The sequence below is a fragment of the Telmatherina bonti genome, assembly GCF_933228915.1.
Source record: "Telmatherina bonti genome assembly, chromosome: 5".
Lineage (NCBI taxonomy): Eukaryota > Metazoa > Chordata > Actinopteri > Atheriniformes > Telmatherinidae > Telmatherina > Telmatherina bonti.
This window is the reverse complement of record NC_136623.1, coordinates 38,164,154-38,181,532: the sequence shown is the minus strand read 5'-3', so window position 1 is coordinate 38,181,532 and position 17,379 is coordinate 38,164,154. Positions and strand designations below refer to the sequence as shown.

Below are 17,379 nucleotides of genomic sequence, written 5' to 3'. Positions count from 1 at the left end.
AGTCGTGTTTTTCCAAGCAAAAAGGGCTCCACCTTCGAGTTGGTGTGGGCTTAGGAGCTGGTGTGGGTAACTTTCTGTCCATATTTATGTGCATAAAATCCCATAATTGGCTTTGATTATGTTGGAAAACTGTGGGCTTGGCAGCGGATTTCAGAAGGAGACAACTATGTTAGTCAGAAAGTGAAATAAGTTAGATAGCAGGTTAACAAAGTAGAAACTGGACAAGCTGTATTTCCTGAACTGTGTGATTACCTCTGGAACAGGACAGAAACCTCTATTTTCCATATTTTACTGCCAAGAGAAGTCATGTGAAGCAGATGCTGTGGAGAGAAGGTGTTGCATGAACATAAACCATGTAAAGGAAGCGAATCCTCCTGAAAGTAGATGCTTAAATGTTGGTTGTTGGGTCATATTTTCATTAGATTATCTGTGTAGGACCTGTTTTCTTTGAAAACAGTCTGTTTGGCATGAAACGTAATGAAGTGTTCATAGACACTGTAAATGTTGGTCCTAGCTGTGAGGAAAATGAAAGCCTGGCAACAGTGTGACAACATTTACCTCTGATGCAGCTTTTCTGTGTAAAAACCTTCTGTGTGTCATAGCTTTAAGCGGCAGCTTGGAATATTCACCTAAAATCCATAATCCCTTTCTTTCATTCTGCTCTCTTGTGCCTCTGTCTTCTCAGCTGGGGCCCAACATCAAAGAACTGTTTCGTCTGGTGGAAGACTTTGTGGATGTCATCGGCCTGAGGATGAAAGATTTTCAAGACATGTATGAAGTCACCGATAACCTAGGTCAGCCTTATCTTCATCCAGGAGATCTGTCTGTTTATCAAAGAACTTCTCTTCTTACTGCTTTCATTTGACTGAAGCCTAATCTCACTAATCACAATAACAAACCATAAAAGTTGAGAACATGGGGGGCTGACCATCTGATCGTCTCACAGATCAGCTGGAAACCAGCTCCTAAAACCAATCTTCCATCTCCATGTGCAACAGCAGCAGCTGAAAATACACATTGTTTTCCACTTAAGAAATATGCCATGACTAAAGTAAGTTAAACAAGGACTATTACAGGTATGAGACAATAATCTCCTGATGTTTTAGTCTACTGCAATGAGACGAGACAGTCTCTCCCAAAAGCTGTGATGAGTTCTAATGGTAGGGGTCAGATTGGGGTTGTAATGGTTGGGGGTCAGATTGGGGTTGTGATGGTACGGGGTCAGATTGGGGTTGTGATGGTAGGGGTCAGATTGGGGTTGTGATGGTACGGGGTCAGATTGGGGTTGTGATGGTACGGGGTCAGATTGGGGTTGTGATGGTAGATTGATTGGGGTTGTGATGGTAGGGGTTTGGATTGAGGTTGTGATGGTACGGGGTCAGATTGGGGTTGTGATGGTAGGGGTCTGGATTGGGGTTGTAATGGTTGGGGGTCAGATTGGGGTTGTGATGGTAAATGGATTGGGGTTGTAATGGTAGGGGTTTGGATTGAGGTTGTGATGGTACGGGGTCAGATTGGGGTTGTGATGGTAGATGTTTGGATTGGGGTTGTGATGGTAGGGGTTTGGATTGGGGTTGTGATGGTAGGGGTTTGGATTGGGGTTGTGATGGTAGGGGTCTGGATTGGGGTTGTAATGGTTGGGGGTCAGATTGGGGTTGTGATGGTAAATGGATTGGGGTTGTAATGCTAGGGGTTTGGATTGGGGTTGTGATGGTAGATGTTTGGATTGGGGTTGTGATGGTAGATGTTTGGATTGGGGTTGTGATGGTAGGGGTTTGGATTGGGGTTGTGATGGTAGGGGTTTGGATTGGGGTTGTGATGGTAGGGGTCTGGATTGGGGTTGTAATGGTTGAGGGTCAGATTGGGGTTGTGATGGTAAATGGATTGGGGTTGTAATGCTAGGGGTTTGGATTGGGGTTGTGATGGTAGATGTTTGGATTGGCGTTGTAATGGTAGGGGTTTGGATTGAGGTTGTGATGGTACGGGGTCAGATTGAGGTTGTGATGGTAGATGTTTGGATTGGGGTTGTGATGGTAGGGGTTTGGATTGGGGTTGTGATGGTAGCTGTTTGGATTGGGGTTGTAATGGTAGGGGTTTGGATTGAGGTTGTGATGGTACGGGGTCAGATTGAGGTTGTGATGGTAGATGTTTGGATTGGGGTTGTGATGGTAGATGTTTGGATTGGGGTTGTGATGGTAGGGGTTTGGATTGGGGTTGTGATGGTAGCTGTTTGGATTGGGGTTGTGATGGTAGGGGTTTGGATTGGGGTTGTGATGGTAGATGTTTGGATTGGGGTTGTGATGGTAGGGGTTTGGATTGGGGTTGTGATGGTAGATGTTTGGATTGGGGTTGTGATGGTAGCTGTTTGGATTGGGGTTGTGATGGTAGATGTTTGGATTGGGGTTGTGATGGTAGTAGGGCTGGGTAAATAATCGATTTAATCAATTAATTCGAGTTGGCTGTTTATGAAGTTTTAGTTTTATGAAAGTCTGGATTTTTTAGCCCCGCCATCACCTTTTGGGCTTCCGTAGCTTACAGTAATATCAGTGCACTCCCGCTGGTTTCCCACAGAAACGCGTAAACACAACAACATGGTAGCTAGCAACGAACAAGTGCCCCCTCTGCGCTTCCATTACATTTTTTTGCAAAATAAAAACGATAATTGTACGTTTCCACCAACAATTGTGGTTTGCAGGTGTTTCCATTGAACAACGTTTGGCACATTAGCATCACGTGTCGTAAAATCTTGTTTCTTTCGTGAGATTTTACAAAAAATTGTGGTTAATGCAAAGTGGGCATGCAGCGTTATTTTAGGGTTCTGTACTTGCTGCAGAGAATTTTCTTCGGATTTTCGACGCTTTTCTCCCTCACTTTCTTCTCTAAAACTCTGAAATTCGCTGTTGTTTATTCCACACTGCGCCATCTTTACCGGGAATTAACTGGTCACGACCCCCACGTCACGTCTGGGGACAAAAAAAGTGTTTTCATCACACTTCTTTGCAATATATTTCTATATCGAAATATCTGAAAAACCACCTCTTGAGATTGTAAAAACTTTTATAGCAGCGGTTTTTATGGCGATATTTAGTTTTTGAGAAGTTCTAGGTGTCATGGAAACGCAGGTTTTCAGTGTGGAAGGGGGGCATTGTCACATGCCACAGGGGTCTGAAGCCAGATGCAGCTGACCGGCTCGTCTTTCTTGCCAAAAATGTGTAAATCAAACAAAAAACAGCAAAAATGTAATAATACAAATATGTTAGAAATATAGTTTTAATTAACATTCAGGGATTTTTTAAAAAATAGTATTTTCTATCAAAGAGGTCAATTTTCCCAAAACACATGTTAAGTGTAAAGAAACATTCACTTTTATTACCTCAATTCCAATATGGGAAATTGTTTTGGTTATTTAATGTCAAAATACTCTAAAAGGAATCATTAATTTTCTTCCAAAAGGAGGTACTCTTATTTATTATTAGTTTTTTTTTAAAATTATTTTGAAATAAAGTCACACAAGTGAGGCCTAAATGTATGATCAAAAGTTAAAAACTATCTCACAGTGGAAACGCACAAAGTGCAAACATGTTGTTTCTTATAATGTTTACAGCGGCAGCGCCTGCATCTCTTTTTACAATCTTGTTTAGTAGCTTCTTTGGTTGCACTTTAAACTCAGGTAAACTCCTAGGCTGACTGCAATAAAAGCATTTTTGAAAAAAAAATATTTTTGACTTTTGTAGTTTTTTTTTGTTTTTTTTTCAGTACATTAAGTGGAAAAAAATCGATTAAAACCAGAAGTTGGATTTGGTTTAAAAAAAATTGGAGATTTTATTTTTCGACCATATCACCCATCCCTAAATGGTTGGTGTTTGGATTGGAGTTGTGATGGTACGGGGTCAGATTGGGGTTGTGATGGTACGGGGTCAGATTGGGGTTGTGATGGTACGGGGTCAGATTGGGGTTGTGATGGTACGGGGTCAGATTGGGGTTGTGATGGTACGGGGTCAGATTGGGGTTGTGATGGTACGGGGTCAGATTGGGGTTGTGATGGTACGGGGTCAGATTGGGGTTGTGATGGTGCGGGGTCAGATTGGGGTTGTGATGGTGCGGGGTCAGATTGGGGTTGTGATGGTACGGGGTCAGATTGGGGTTGTGATGGTACGGGGTCAGATTGGGGTTGTGATGGTGCGGGGTCAGATTGGGGTTGTGATGGTGCGGGGTCAGATTGGGGTTGTGATGGTGCGGGGTCAGATTGGGGTTGTGATGGTACGGGGTCAGATTGGGGTTGTGATGGTGCGGGGTCAGATTGGGGTTGTGATGGTACGGGGTCAGATTGGGGTTGTGATGGTGCGGGGTCAGATTGGGGTTGTGATGGTGCGGGGTCAGATTGGGGTTGTGATGGTGCGGGGTCAGATTGGGGTTGTGATGGTGCGGGGTCAGATTGGGGTTGTGATGGTACGGGGTCAGATTGGGGTTGTGATGGTGCGGGGTCAGATTGGGGTTGTGATGGTACGGGGTCAGATTGGGGTTGTGATGGTGCGGGGTCAGATTGGGGTTGTGATGGTACGGGGTCAGATTGGGGTTGTGATGGTGCGGGGTCAGATTGGGGTTGTGATGGTGCGGGGTCAGATTGGGGTTGTGATGGTACGGGGTCAGATTGGGGTTGTGATGGTGCGGGGTCAGATTGGGGTTGTGATGGTGCGGGGTCAGATTGGGGTTGTGATGGTGCGGGGTCAGATTGGGGTTGTGATGGTACGGGGTCAGATTGGGGTTGTGATGGTGCGGGGTCAGATTGGGGTTGTGATGGTACGGGGTCAGATTGGGGTTGTGATGGTGCGGGGTCAGATTGGGGTTGTGATGGTACGGGGTCAGATTGGGGTTGTGATGGTACGGGGTCAGATTGGGGTTGTGATGGTGCGGGGTCAGATTGGGGTTGTGATGGTACGGGGTCAGATTGGGGTTGTGATGGTGCGGGGTCAGATTGGGGTTGTGATGGTACGGGGTCAGATTGGGGTTGTGATGGTACGGGGTCAGATTGGGGTTGTGATGGTACGGGGTCAGATTGGGGTTGTGATGGTACGGGGTCAGATTGGGGTTGTGATGGTGCGGGGTCAGATTGGGGTTGTGATGGTACGGGGTCAGATTGGGGTTGTGATGGTACGGGGTCAGATTGGGGTTGTGATGGTACGGGGTCAGATTGGGGTTGTGATGGTACGGGGTCAGATTGGGGTTGTGATGGTGCGGGGTCAGATTGGGGTTGTGATGGTACGGGGTCAGATTGGGGTTGTGATGGTGCGGGGTCAGATTGGGGTTGTGATGGTACGGGGTCAGATTGGGGTTGTGATGGTACGGGGTCAGATTGGGGTTGTGATGGTACGGGGTCAGATTGGGGTTGTGATGGTACGGGGTCAGATTGGGGTTGTGATGGTGCGGGGTCAGATTGGGGTTGTGATGGTACGGGGTCAGATTGGGGTTGTGATGGTACGGGGTCAGATTGGGGTTGTGATGGTGCGGGGTCAGATTGGGGTTGTGATGGTGCGGGGTCAGATTGGGGTTGTGATGGTACGGGGTCAGATTGGGGTTGTGATGGTACGGGGTCAGATTGGGGTTGTGATGGTACGGGGTCAGATTGGGGTTGTGATGGTACGGGGTCAGATTGGGGTTGTGATGGTGCGGGGTCAGATTGGGGTTGTGATGGTACGGGGTCAGATTGGGGTTGTGATGGTACGGGGTCAGATTGGGGTTGTGATGGTGCGGGGTCAGATTGGGGTTGTGATGGTACGGGGTCAGATTGGGGTTGTGATGGTACGGGGTCAGATTGGGGTTGTGATGGTACGGGGTCAGATTGGGGTTGTGATGGTGCGGGGTCAGATTGGGGTTGTGATGGTACGGGGTCAGATTGGGGTTGTGATGGTACGGGGTCAGATTGGGGTTGTGATGGTACGGGGTCAGATTGGGGTTGTGATGGTACGGGGTCAGATTGGGGTTGTGATGGTGCGGGGTCAGATTGGGGTTGTGATGGTGCGGGGTCAGATTGGGGTTGTGATGGTACGGGGTCAGATTGGGGTTGTGATGGTGCGGGGTCAGATTGGGGTTGTGATGGTGCGGGGTCAGATTGGGGTTGTGATGGTACGGGGTCAGATTGGGGTTGTGATGGTGCGGGATCAGATTGGGGTTGTGATGGTGCGGGGTCAGATTGGGGTTGTGATGGTACGGGGTCAGATTGGGGTTGTGATGGTACGGGGTCAGATTGGGGTTGTGATGGTACGGGGTCAGATTGGGGTTGTGATGGTGCGGGGTCAGATTGGGGTTGTGATGGTACGGGGTCAGATTGGGGTTGTGATGGTACGGGGTCAGATTGGGGTTGTGATGGTACGGGGTCAGATTGGGGTTGTGATGGTACGGGGTCAGATTGGGGTTGTGATGGTGCGGGGTCAGATTGGGGTTGTGATGGTACGGGGTCAGATTGGGGTTGTGATGGTACGGGGTCAGATTGGGGTTGTGATGGTGCGGGGTCAGATTGGGGTTGTGATGGTGCGGGGTCAGATTGGGGTTGTGATGGTGCGGGGTCAGATTGGGGTTGTGATGGTACGGGGTCAGATTGGGGTTGTGATGGTACGGGGTCAGATTGGGGTTGTGATGGTACGGGGTCAGATTGGGGTTGTGATGGTACGGGGTCAGATTGGGGTTGTGATGGTACGGGGTCAGATTGGGGTTGTGATGGTACGGGGTCAGATTGGGGTTGTGATGGTACGGGGTCAGATTGGGGTTGTGATGGTGGGGATTCATTCATTTTTCAGCAAGATATTAAAAATATTTTTCTGATTGGGGTTTTGTCATATTCATCTCAGGCATTTCATGCTGCTGACACTTTTTTTTTTAAAGCTGTTGCATTTATGTGTCAACATGTTGGAAGATAAGCTAAAGCAGATATGGAGTCAGTGGTTTTGGAGAATTCATTTGTGACCTGGACCAAATCAGACCACTCTTTTTTTGTATGGTTTATTTTAGTTTTGTGAGTTTTTCTCCACTGAGATGAAGCTCAGGTTCTGTTTCCTTTTATTACTGCTCCACATTACTACCATGCAGACAATAACTGGTCTCCTGAGGGCAGCGGGCCTTTACATGCAGCTTATGAGATTCCATGTCTACATTCTCTGCCACCCCCTGCTGCTCCCTCCGTTGCTCAGTCCCTGCAAATGTTCAACATTTTTCTCAAACTAGAAAAACAATGCTGCACAGACTTCACAGGTTTCTTTGTTCGCTGTGACCTGCGGATAAAAACGAGGCAGAGCTTGAGCAGAGTCCGGGGAGAGTATGTGGGAATTGAGGCCATATGAGAGGTCCTGTTTACATTAGTGCCACCTCGCTGTCTGGAGCCAAATAGCTGCCCACATAGCAGCGTTCCTCCCCGGGGGGGCAGCTGACCTCCCCTCTTCCTCCCACACCTCCAACTGAAGCAACACTGTCTGAAGAACTTTCCATCATCTCCCAACGTATACAGCACACTTCGATCAGTTTATGCTTTTAAACTCAGAAAAGTGGAGAAGTTGTGAAGGATGTAGGGCTCACCAGGTCTGAGCAGCTGTTTCAGCCTCCTCTCAGCTGGAGTGGGTGTCATCCTCAGAGAAATCAACTCCAGCTTTCACTCCTGCTGCTGCAATCTGGTATCCACTCTGATTTCACCCGCAAGGAAAAGTGACTTCATTCTTTGGCCTCTACATCTCCCTGCTGCCCATCACAGCTACAAACCTAAACCACCCTCACACATCTGCTGATGTCCATGACGTCTGCTCCAGAGCTTCCTGGCCATAGCAAGAAGTCCACTTTAACATCCTGTAGCCCTTCACCGTGTCACCTCCCAATCTGACATCACACAGATCAGAAAAGACTTCAGCCAGGATTCTTTGGGATAAAAAGAAAGGGTGAGAATGAAATGAACAGAACTCTGCTGCAACACAAAGACGACGTCGGCTGGTTGTAAAGTGGACGTTTGGTTGAAGACTTTATGGAATTACAGAAGAAAAATCTTGAAAAAAAAATCATGCAAACTGTGTCGTAGTTTAAATGTAAGGATCAAAATAGCGGACTGAGAGGCAGGAGGGTGCAGGGGGAAAGTTTTTGAAGGAAGAGCCCCACGAAGACAAAAATTAAGCAAACATGACAGTTATTTGGTAACAGACACTAAGAGTGTTGATCAACTGAGGATGACAAGAGAGGTTCAGGTAAAGCGAATGAAAACAGGTCTGCTGGTCAGGAAGTAAAACAGCAGAACATACAAGATGCGGCTCTGAAAATAAGACAAGAAGCCAGAAAACCCAAACATAAACCGTGACACAAACATGCTCCAATGGATCAGATAAACAAAAACATCAGATAAACAACATCTCAGATAAACAACAACATACCAGATAAACAACAAATCAGATAAACAACAACACATCAGATAAACAACAAATCAGATAAGCAACAACACATCAGATAAACAACAAATCAGATAAGCAACAACACATCAGATAAACAACATCTCAGATAAACAACAACATCTCAGATAAACAACAACATACCAGATAAACAACAAATCAGATAAACAACAACACATCAGATAAACAATCAGATAAGCAACAACACATCAGATAAACAACATCTCAGATAAACAACAACACATCAGATAAACAACATCTCAGATAAACAACAACACATCAGATAAACACCATCTCAGATAAACAACAACATATCAAATAAACAACAACACATCAGATAAACAACATCTCAGATAAACAACAACATATCAGATAAACAACACATCAGATAAACAACAACATATCAGATAAACAACACATCAGATAAATAACAACATATAAACTAGACAACAAATCAGATAAACAACAACACATCAGATAAACAACAAATCAGATAAACAACAACACATCAGATAAAAAACATCTCAGATAAACAACAACATATAAGCTAGACAACAAATCAGATAAACAACAACACATCAGATAAACAACAAATCAGACAAACAACAACACATCAGATAAACAACATCTCAGATAAACAACAACACATCAGATAAACAACAACACATCAGATAAACAACAACATATCAGATAAACAACACATCAGATAAATAACAACATATCAGATAAACAACAAATCAGATAAATAACATATCAGATAAACAACAAATCAGATAAACAACAACATATCAGATAAACAACAAATCAGATAAACAACAACATATCAGATAAACAACACATCAGATAAATAACATATCAGATAAACAACACATCAGATAAATAACATATCAGATAAACAACAAATCAGATAAATAACATATCAGATAAACAACACATCAGATAAACAACAACAAATCAGATAAACAACAACATACCAGATAAACAACACATCAGATAAACAACAAATCAGATAAATAACAACATATCAGATAAACAACACATCAGATAAACAACAACAAATCAGATAAACAACAACATACTAGATAAACAACACGTCGGATAAACAACATATTAGATAAACAACAACATATCAGATAAGAAAACAGGTCAGTCACATGACTGGTTTAACTGGGAACAGACCAGTAACATGGCTGGGTTAACTGGGAACAGACCAGTAACATGGCTGGGTTAACTGGGAACAGACCAGTAACATGGCTGGGTTAACTGGGAACAGACCAGTAACATGGCTGGGTTAACTGGGAACAGACCAGTAACATGGCTGGGTTAACTGGGAACAGACCAGTAACATGGCTGGGTTAACTGGGAACAGACCAGTAACATGGCTGGGTTAACTGGGAACAGACCAGTAACATGGCTGGGTTAACTGGGAACAGACCAGTAACTGCATGGAAACATCAGAAATATATCTTTGAGTAAAGGTTCTGTGGACCTTCTCTGTTCCAGTTTTGAGCGTCCACAAGCGACCAGTGATGGGTCACGCTGACATCAACTTCCCAATGAAAGGGTGGAGGGGTATGGTGGACTGGGCTCGCAGCTCTGAGGACAGAGTCAGCATCCCCAAGAACATCCTGTCCACTGGGAAACCAGGTGAGAACCGGAAATGCTGCAGGTCTGTGTCAGAACTGAGTCCTGCATGACTTGTGTGTGTGTGTGTCAGTGTGTGTGTGCCCAGCTGTGTGGAAGCTGCAGAAACAGGAGAGTTCGGGTGGATTTCTAAAGCAGTGTTTACTGCCATTAATCTGCAGAGCAAATTGCCGCCCAGACAAACACACGCAGAGACGCTTGTATTTAATGTTGCAAATAAAACATGCAGGAGAAAAACAAAATGATTTCCCATCACCTGCTGTTCAGCTGCTGCTCAACAAAAAGGAACATTGTTTTCAGAAAGGCCAGAGTGCGCGTTAGAGGATGTTAATAAGAGCCCATCTGCTTTAACAGTGTGACAGCTCGACACTGCAGAGAGGAGAGAACCACGCATTCGCTTCGTTCAGACAAAGGGATTCACAGAAACATGTTAGAATGTTCCAGCATTATGTCTGCATGTAGATCTGCTGCTCTCCTGTGCTTTTTAATAAAATAAATGTTATTTAATCTATCCTCAGAGAAATTCCTCAGACTGGGAGTTGTGGGGCAGCAGCAGCATACGATAGCAGCTGCTAGCTTGTTGCTAGTAACATCGCTCTATGTGGTTTTATAGATCCGTTTAGGATCTCAATAACCTGTTCTCTGGAAAACAATCAGCAGCAGCCAATTTAAAAAATCACCAGATATTTGAGATATTTGCTGACGTTTAGTCTGCTGTGCTAGCATGCTACGTGCATGCACAGTAGACCTTTTCACCATTGACCATAATGTCCAGCCAACGCCCCCCTCCCTCAGTGTACTTCGCTGTTATTAAAACCCTCTCAGTAATTTTATCCATCCACTGTTTTCCAAAGAGAAAAACAGTTAAATGTTTCCATTCTCTCATTTCATCCACGTGCATATGAGCTTCGTCCAAGATGTTCAGGCCCTCTTAGAGTCCTGACTGGTTCCCGCTGAGGACAGAATGATCTGTATGTGTCCAGGCCTCCATCGCAGCTCAGGATGCTCCAGTCTAAGCGCTGTCTCCTCGTATCGCAGCGGCATGTGAGAGATGAGCGATCCATCATTCATTCACAGGGTGTTTGTTGTTGTTTGGTTTGGAGCGCGGTCTGAGTGTTTCCAGCCCTGATGCAGCAGAAAAGATTCATGTCCGTCTCATCTGAGCGGCGGAGTTCATGGTCTGCGCGCCGGCAGACGACAGCTTCACAGTTTTCAGGAGCAATCTGGTTTTTTTATCAGCCGGGAGGTTTTCCACCATTCGCACTGCCAGTATGCTAATGAAGCTGTCGTTCCTAATCAAGAGTCAACAGGAGCCAATCAGGTGCAATTAGAGGTAATTTCCTCACAAGCTGGGAGACGTGTCTCCAAGTAGTAAAAGTCCCACCAGCAGCGGCCAGCTAGACGCCTCCAGTTTACCAGTTCACACCGTTAACACTGGAACTGGTCCCATTTCACAGGTCAGAAACCTTTTTAAATGAGCTTTTTTGATCTCAGCGGTGTTTTGTTTAGATCACACGCGCTCGTATGGATATCTGTATGGATCTGGGTGGGAACCAGTTCTTACTGGACTTCCTGTCAGCTGTCCCTTATCTCCAACCAGTCTGTCCATCCTCCTCTGACCTCTGACATCAACATCTGGATGTTCTCTCTTCTTCAGACCTTCTCTGGAACCCTGCAGATGGTTGTGTGTGAAAATCCCAGTAGATCCTGAATATTCCCGGTAAATCCAGCAGCTGGGCAGGCGGAGCTGCTAAAATGGATATTTTTCAGGACTTCTTATTTATGTTTGACGAGTATTTCTCAACACAAACGGGTTCCCAGCGTCCTGGAGACTGGTCTGGAGTTCCCGTTTCCCGTGACGTCTGATAGCTTTAACTGCTTCAGCAACACAAACACATTTCTCACCACCTTAACTCAGCATTTGTTTGTGTGATTGAACACAGAATGGTCTCAGACTGACAGACAGACACATGACTTACTGACTCGCTGGCTAAGCCCCCCCCACCCAGCCAGAGTGCATGAGCAGGACAATACTTCACCCCCCCCCACACGGTTCCCCCCCGATGTCCATCGGAGCTCAGCTGTCGCCTCGGAGCCCCGGTCTCTGCCTGCCGCCGGGCGCCATGCTGCGTGCTCGCAGGCCGCCGTGCGGAGTGCTGCAGCAGAGGAGCTGGACGTCTTCAGATGGCCCGGCAGATGGAGTCACACGGGTTTTCCAGTGTGTGCACGTGTGCATGTGGCTTCCCGGGCTGGTCCGTCCCTTTTATCCAGCCCAGTTGTCAAGTTTTGACAAATTTCCTCCCGCGTTACGCTGCTGCCTGTCATCTGGAAGAGGAGAAGCCATATGTGGAGATGTGCCAGTGGACACCAGAAGGCGCCTTCTGACCGGCTGGCCAGCCAATCAGGTGGATTTCACACTCAGGCGCTGCTGAAGCAGCCGGAGCTTCCAGGAGGAGGAAGTCACCACATCATGGTGGACCAGGCAGCATGTCCAGTCTGTGCTGTTTCTGGTTGGACACAAGCAGATAGCATTGATTTATAGTCTGCTGAGGATGTCCTGTTGTTTCCCATCCGTTGGGCTGCTCATGTTCTGGTGGATCTGATCTGATCCCACTGAGAAAAGATGTACTGATCAGTCAGTCAGCAGATCAGACTGGTGAAGCTCTGCCCATCCTGAGAGACTCTGCCTGTCGGAGATGCTCCCTTCAGACCCGTCATGTTCCTGACCTGTTGCTAGGTAACCTGATTCCAGCCTTTTGTTGCTCCTCTTACAACTTTTTACAGATGTGTTGCTGCATCTGGTTCATATTCTCTATAAAGTAATAAAATGTCCCAGTTTAATCACCAGTCATGATGTTTATCTTCTACTGGGAGGAGAATCATTTCTTTTTCTCTTTGAACATTTACACCGACTCTGGAATTCGGGTTGAAAATTGAAAAAGAAATTATAGTTTGTTGGAAGTTTTTTGTTTTAGCTGGAAGGATTCAGATACTTTTCAGTCTTTTATAAAGTTTAAAGTTACGGTGAATTATTTCTAATCTGTCGTTGTAAAATAATTCCTTCGACTCCTCCAAAGTGCACATGACCTGCCAGAAAGTTTCATCTGCTAAAAATATCCCAGAAATTCAGGGGTCCAGTGGATGCTGCCATGTTGTGTTTGTTTGTTTTCCCATCAGCCTCTGCCGGCTGTGGCTCAGAGGGCACAGCGGTCACTCTTCAGCTGGAAGGTCGACAGTTTGACCCCCTGTTGCTCCACATGTTGCCGTGTCCTTGAGCAAAATACTGAACTTTGTCCCTGATATGTCCACCAGTCTCTGAAGGCAGATAAATATTTATCTGCATGTAGTAAACATGTAATTAGAAGCTGTGAGAGTTACTGGGGAACCTTTGTAGAAGTAACATTAAAGCGTGTATCTCCTGATGACCTGAGTGACTCGTAAGATGGAAGATGGATCTCTTTGTGAAGGAAAGGTTCCTTTAGGAAGCGATTTACCTCTAATTTACCTCTAAGAGATTAAAGATGCATCGCGGCTTTAATGTGGGACGTTCCTGTCAAAGGTCCGCCTTTCAGTGATCTTCTGACCCTGTCTGTACTGGTGTCTGTACTGGTTTCTGTACTGGTTTCTGTACTGGTGTCTGGTCTGTACTGGTGTCTGTACTGGTGTCTGTACTGGTTTCTGTACTGGTGTCTGGTCTGTACTGGTGTCTGTACTGGTGTCTGTACTGGTGTCTGTACTGGTTTCTGTACTGGTGTCTGTACTGGTGTCTGTACTGGTTTCTGTACTGGTGTCTGTACTGGTGTCTGTACTGGTGTCTGTACTGGTGTCTGTACTGGTTTCTGTACTGGTGTCTGTACTGGTGTCTGTACTGGTGTCTGGTCTGTGCTGGTGTCTGTGCTGGTGTCTGTACTGGTTTCTGTACTGGTGTCTGGTCTGTACTGGTGTCTGTACTGGTGTCTGTACTGGTTTCTGTACTGGTTTCTGTACTGGTGTCTGTACTGGTGTCTGTACTGGTTTCTGTACTGGTGTCTGTACTGGTGTCTGTACTGGTGTCTGTACTGGTGTCTGTACTGGTGTCTGGTCTGTGCTGGTGTCTGTGCTGGTGTCTGTACTGGTTTCTGTACTGGTGTCTGGTCTGTACTGGTGTCTGTACTGGTGTCTGGTCTGTACTGGTGTCTGTGCTGGTGTCTGTGCTGGTGTCTGTACTGGTTTCTGTACTGGTTTCTGTACTGGTTTCTGTACTGGTTTCTGTACTGGTGTCTGTGGTCTGTGCTGGTGTCTGTACTGGTGTCTGTGCTGGTGTCTGTACTGGTGTCTGTACTGGTGTCTGTACTGGTTTCTGTACTGGTGTCTGTACTGGTGTCTGTACTGGTTTCTGTGGTTTGTACTGGTGTCTGTACTGGTGTCTGTGCTGGTGTCTGTGCTGGTGTCTGTACTGGTGTCTGTACTGGTTTCTGTACTGGTGTCTGTACTGGTGTCTGTACTGGTTTCTGTACTGGTGTCTGTACTGGTGTCTGTACTGGTTTCTGTGGTTTGTACTGGTGTCTGTACTGGTGTCTGTGCTGGTGTCTGTGCTGGTGTCTGTACTGGTGTCTGTACTGGTTTCTGTACTGGTGTCTGTGGTCTGTGCTGGTGTCTGTACTGGTGTCTGGTCTGTACTGGTGTCTGTGCTGGTGTCTGTGCTGGTGTCTGTGGTCTGTACTGGTGTCTGTACTGGTTTCTGTACTGGTGTCTGTACTGGTTTCTGTGGTCTGTACTGGTGTCTGTACTGGTTTCTGTGGTTTGTACTGGTGTCTGTACTGGTGTCTGTACTGGTGTCTGGTCTGTACTGGTGTCTGTACTGGTTTCTGTACTGGTGTCTGTGGTCTGTACTGGTGTCTGTACTGGTTTCTGTACTGGTGTCTGTACTGGTTTCTGTGGTCTGTACTGGTGTCTGTACTGGTTTCTGTGGTTTGTACTGGTGTCTGTACTGGTGTCTGTACTGGTTTCTGTACTGGTTTCTGTACTGGTGTCTGTACTGGTGTCTGTACTGGTGTCTGTACTGGTTTCTGTACTGGTGTCTGTACTGGTTTCTGTGGTTTGTACTGGTGTCTGTACTGGTGTCTGTACTGGTGTCTGTACTGGTTTCTGTACTGGTGTCTGTGCTGGTGTCTGTGCTGGTTTCTGTACTGGTGTCTGTGGTCTGTGCTGGTGTCTGTGCTGGTGTCTGTACTGGTGTCTGTACTGGTGTCTGTGGTCTGTACTGGTGTCTGTACTGGTGTCTGGTCTGTACTGGTGTCTGTGCTGGTTTCTGTACTGGTGTCTGTGGTCTGTGCTGGTGTCTGTGCTGGTGTCTGTGGTCTGTACTGATGTCTGTACTGGTTTCTGTACTGGTGTCTGTACTGGTTTCTGTGGTCTGTACTGGTGTCTGTACTGGTGTCTGTACTGGTTTCTGTGGTCTGTACTGGTGTCTGTACTGGTTTCTGTACTGGTGTCTGTACTGGTTTCTGTGGTCTGTACTGGTGTCTGTACTGGTGTCTGTGGTTTGTACTGGTGTCTGTACTGGTGTCTGTACTGGTGTCTGTACTGGTTTCTGTACTGGTGTCTGTACTGGTGTCTGTACTGGTTTCTGTACTGGTGTCTGTACTGGTGTCTGTACTGGTTTCTGTGGTTTGTACTGGTGTCTGTACTGGTGTCTGTACTGGTGTCTGTACTGGTGTCTGTACTGGTTTCTGTGGTCTGTACTGGTGTCTGTACTGGTGTCTGTGGTCTGTACTGGTGTCTGTGCTGGTGTCTGTGCTGGTGTCTGTGCTGGTGTCTGTACTGGTTTCTGTACTGGTGTCTGTACTGGTGTCTGTGCTGGTGTCTGTGCTGGTGTCTGTACTGGTGTCTGTGGTCTGTACTGGTGTCTGTACTGGTGTCTGGTCTATACTGGTGTCTGTACTGGTTTCTGTACTGGTGTCTGTGGTCTGTGCTGGTGTCTGTGCTGGTGTCTGTGGTCTGTACTGGTGTCTGTACTGGTGTCTGTACTGGTTTCTGTGGTCTGTACTGGTGTCTGTACTGGTGTCTGTACTGGTTTCTGTGGTTTGTACTGGTGTCTGTACTGGTGTCTGTACTGGTTTCTGTACTGGTGTCTGTACTGGTGTCTGTACTGGTTTCTGTGGTCTGTACTGGTGTCTGTACTGGTGTCTGTACTGGTTTCTGTGGTTTGTACTGGTGTCTGTACTGGTGTCTGTACTGGTTTCTGTGGTCTGTACTGGTGTCTGTACTGGTGTCTGTGGTCTGTACTGGTGTCTGTACTGGTGTCTGTACTGGTTTCTGTACTGGTTTCTGTACTGGTGTCTGTGGTCTGTACTGGTGTCTGTGCTGGTGTCTGTACTGGTTTCTGTACTGGTGTCTGTACTGGTGTCTGTACTGGTTTCTGTGGTCTGTACTGGTGTCTGTACTGGTGTCTGTACTGGTGTCTGTACTGGTTTCTGTACTGGTGTCTGTACTGGTGTCTGTACTGGTTTCTGTACTGGTGTCTGTACTGGTGTCTGTACTGGTTTCTGTACTGGGTTCTGTACTGGTGTCTGTACTGGTGTCTGTGGTCTGTACTGGTGTCTGTACTGGTGTCTGTGGTCTGTACTGGTGTCTGTACTGGTTTCTGTACTGGTGTCTGTACTGGTGTCTGTACTGGTTTCTGTGGTCTGTACTGGTGTCTGTACTGGTGTCTGTGGTCTGTACTGGTGTCTGTACTGGTTTCTGTGGTCTGTACTGGTGTCTGTACTGGTGTCTGTACTGGTTTCTGTGGTCTGTACTGGTGTCTGTACTGGTTTCTGTACTGGTGTCTGTACTGGTGTCTGTACTGGTGTCTGTACTGGTTTCTGTACTGGTGTCTGTACTGGTGTCTGTGGTCTGTACTGGTGTCTGTACTGGTGTCTGTACTGGTTTCTGTACTGGTGTCTGTACTGGTTTCTGTACTGGTGTCTGTACTGGTTTCTGTACTGGTGTCAAAGGTCTGTACTGGTGTCTGTACTGGTGTCTGTGGTCTGTACTGCTGTCTGTACTGGTGTCTGTACTTGTGTCAAAGGTCTGTACTGGTGTCTGTACTGGTGTCTGTGCTGGTGTCTGTACTGGTTTCTCTACTGGTGTCTGTACTGGGTTCTGTACTGGTGTCTGTACTGGTGTCTGTGGTCTGTACTGGTGTCTGTACTGGTGTCTGTGGTCTGTACTGGTGTCTGTACTGGTTTCTGTACTGGTGTCTGTACTGGTGTCTGTACTGGTTTCTGTGGTCTGTACTGGTGTCTGTACTGGTGTCTGTGGTCTGTACTGGTGTCTGTGGTCTGTACTGGTGTCT

General features: G+C 46.6%; 1 protein-coding gene across 1 annotated transcript in view; it reads left to right on the top strand.

Moving 5' to 3' along the window:
- adgrb1a (adhesion G protein-coupled receptor B1a) overlaps nucleotides 1-17,379 on the top strand; it is a gene marked incomplete at its 5' end in the record, with an annotated part of 143,903 nt that overhangs the window by 44,233 nt on the left and 82,291 nt on the right. The window contains 2 exons of the mRNA XM_079240472.1: nucleotides 686-794; nucleotides 9,921-10,064. Of these exons, the coding sequence (XP_079096598.1) occupies nucleotides 686-794; nucleotides 9,921-10,064 (253 nt within the window). The remainder of the gene's footprint in view (nucleotides 1-685; nucleotides 795-9,920; nucleotides 10,065-17,379) is intronic.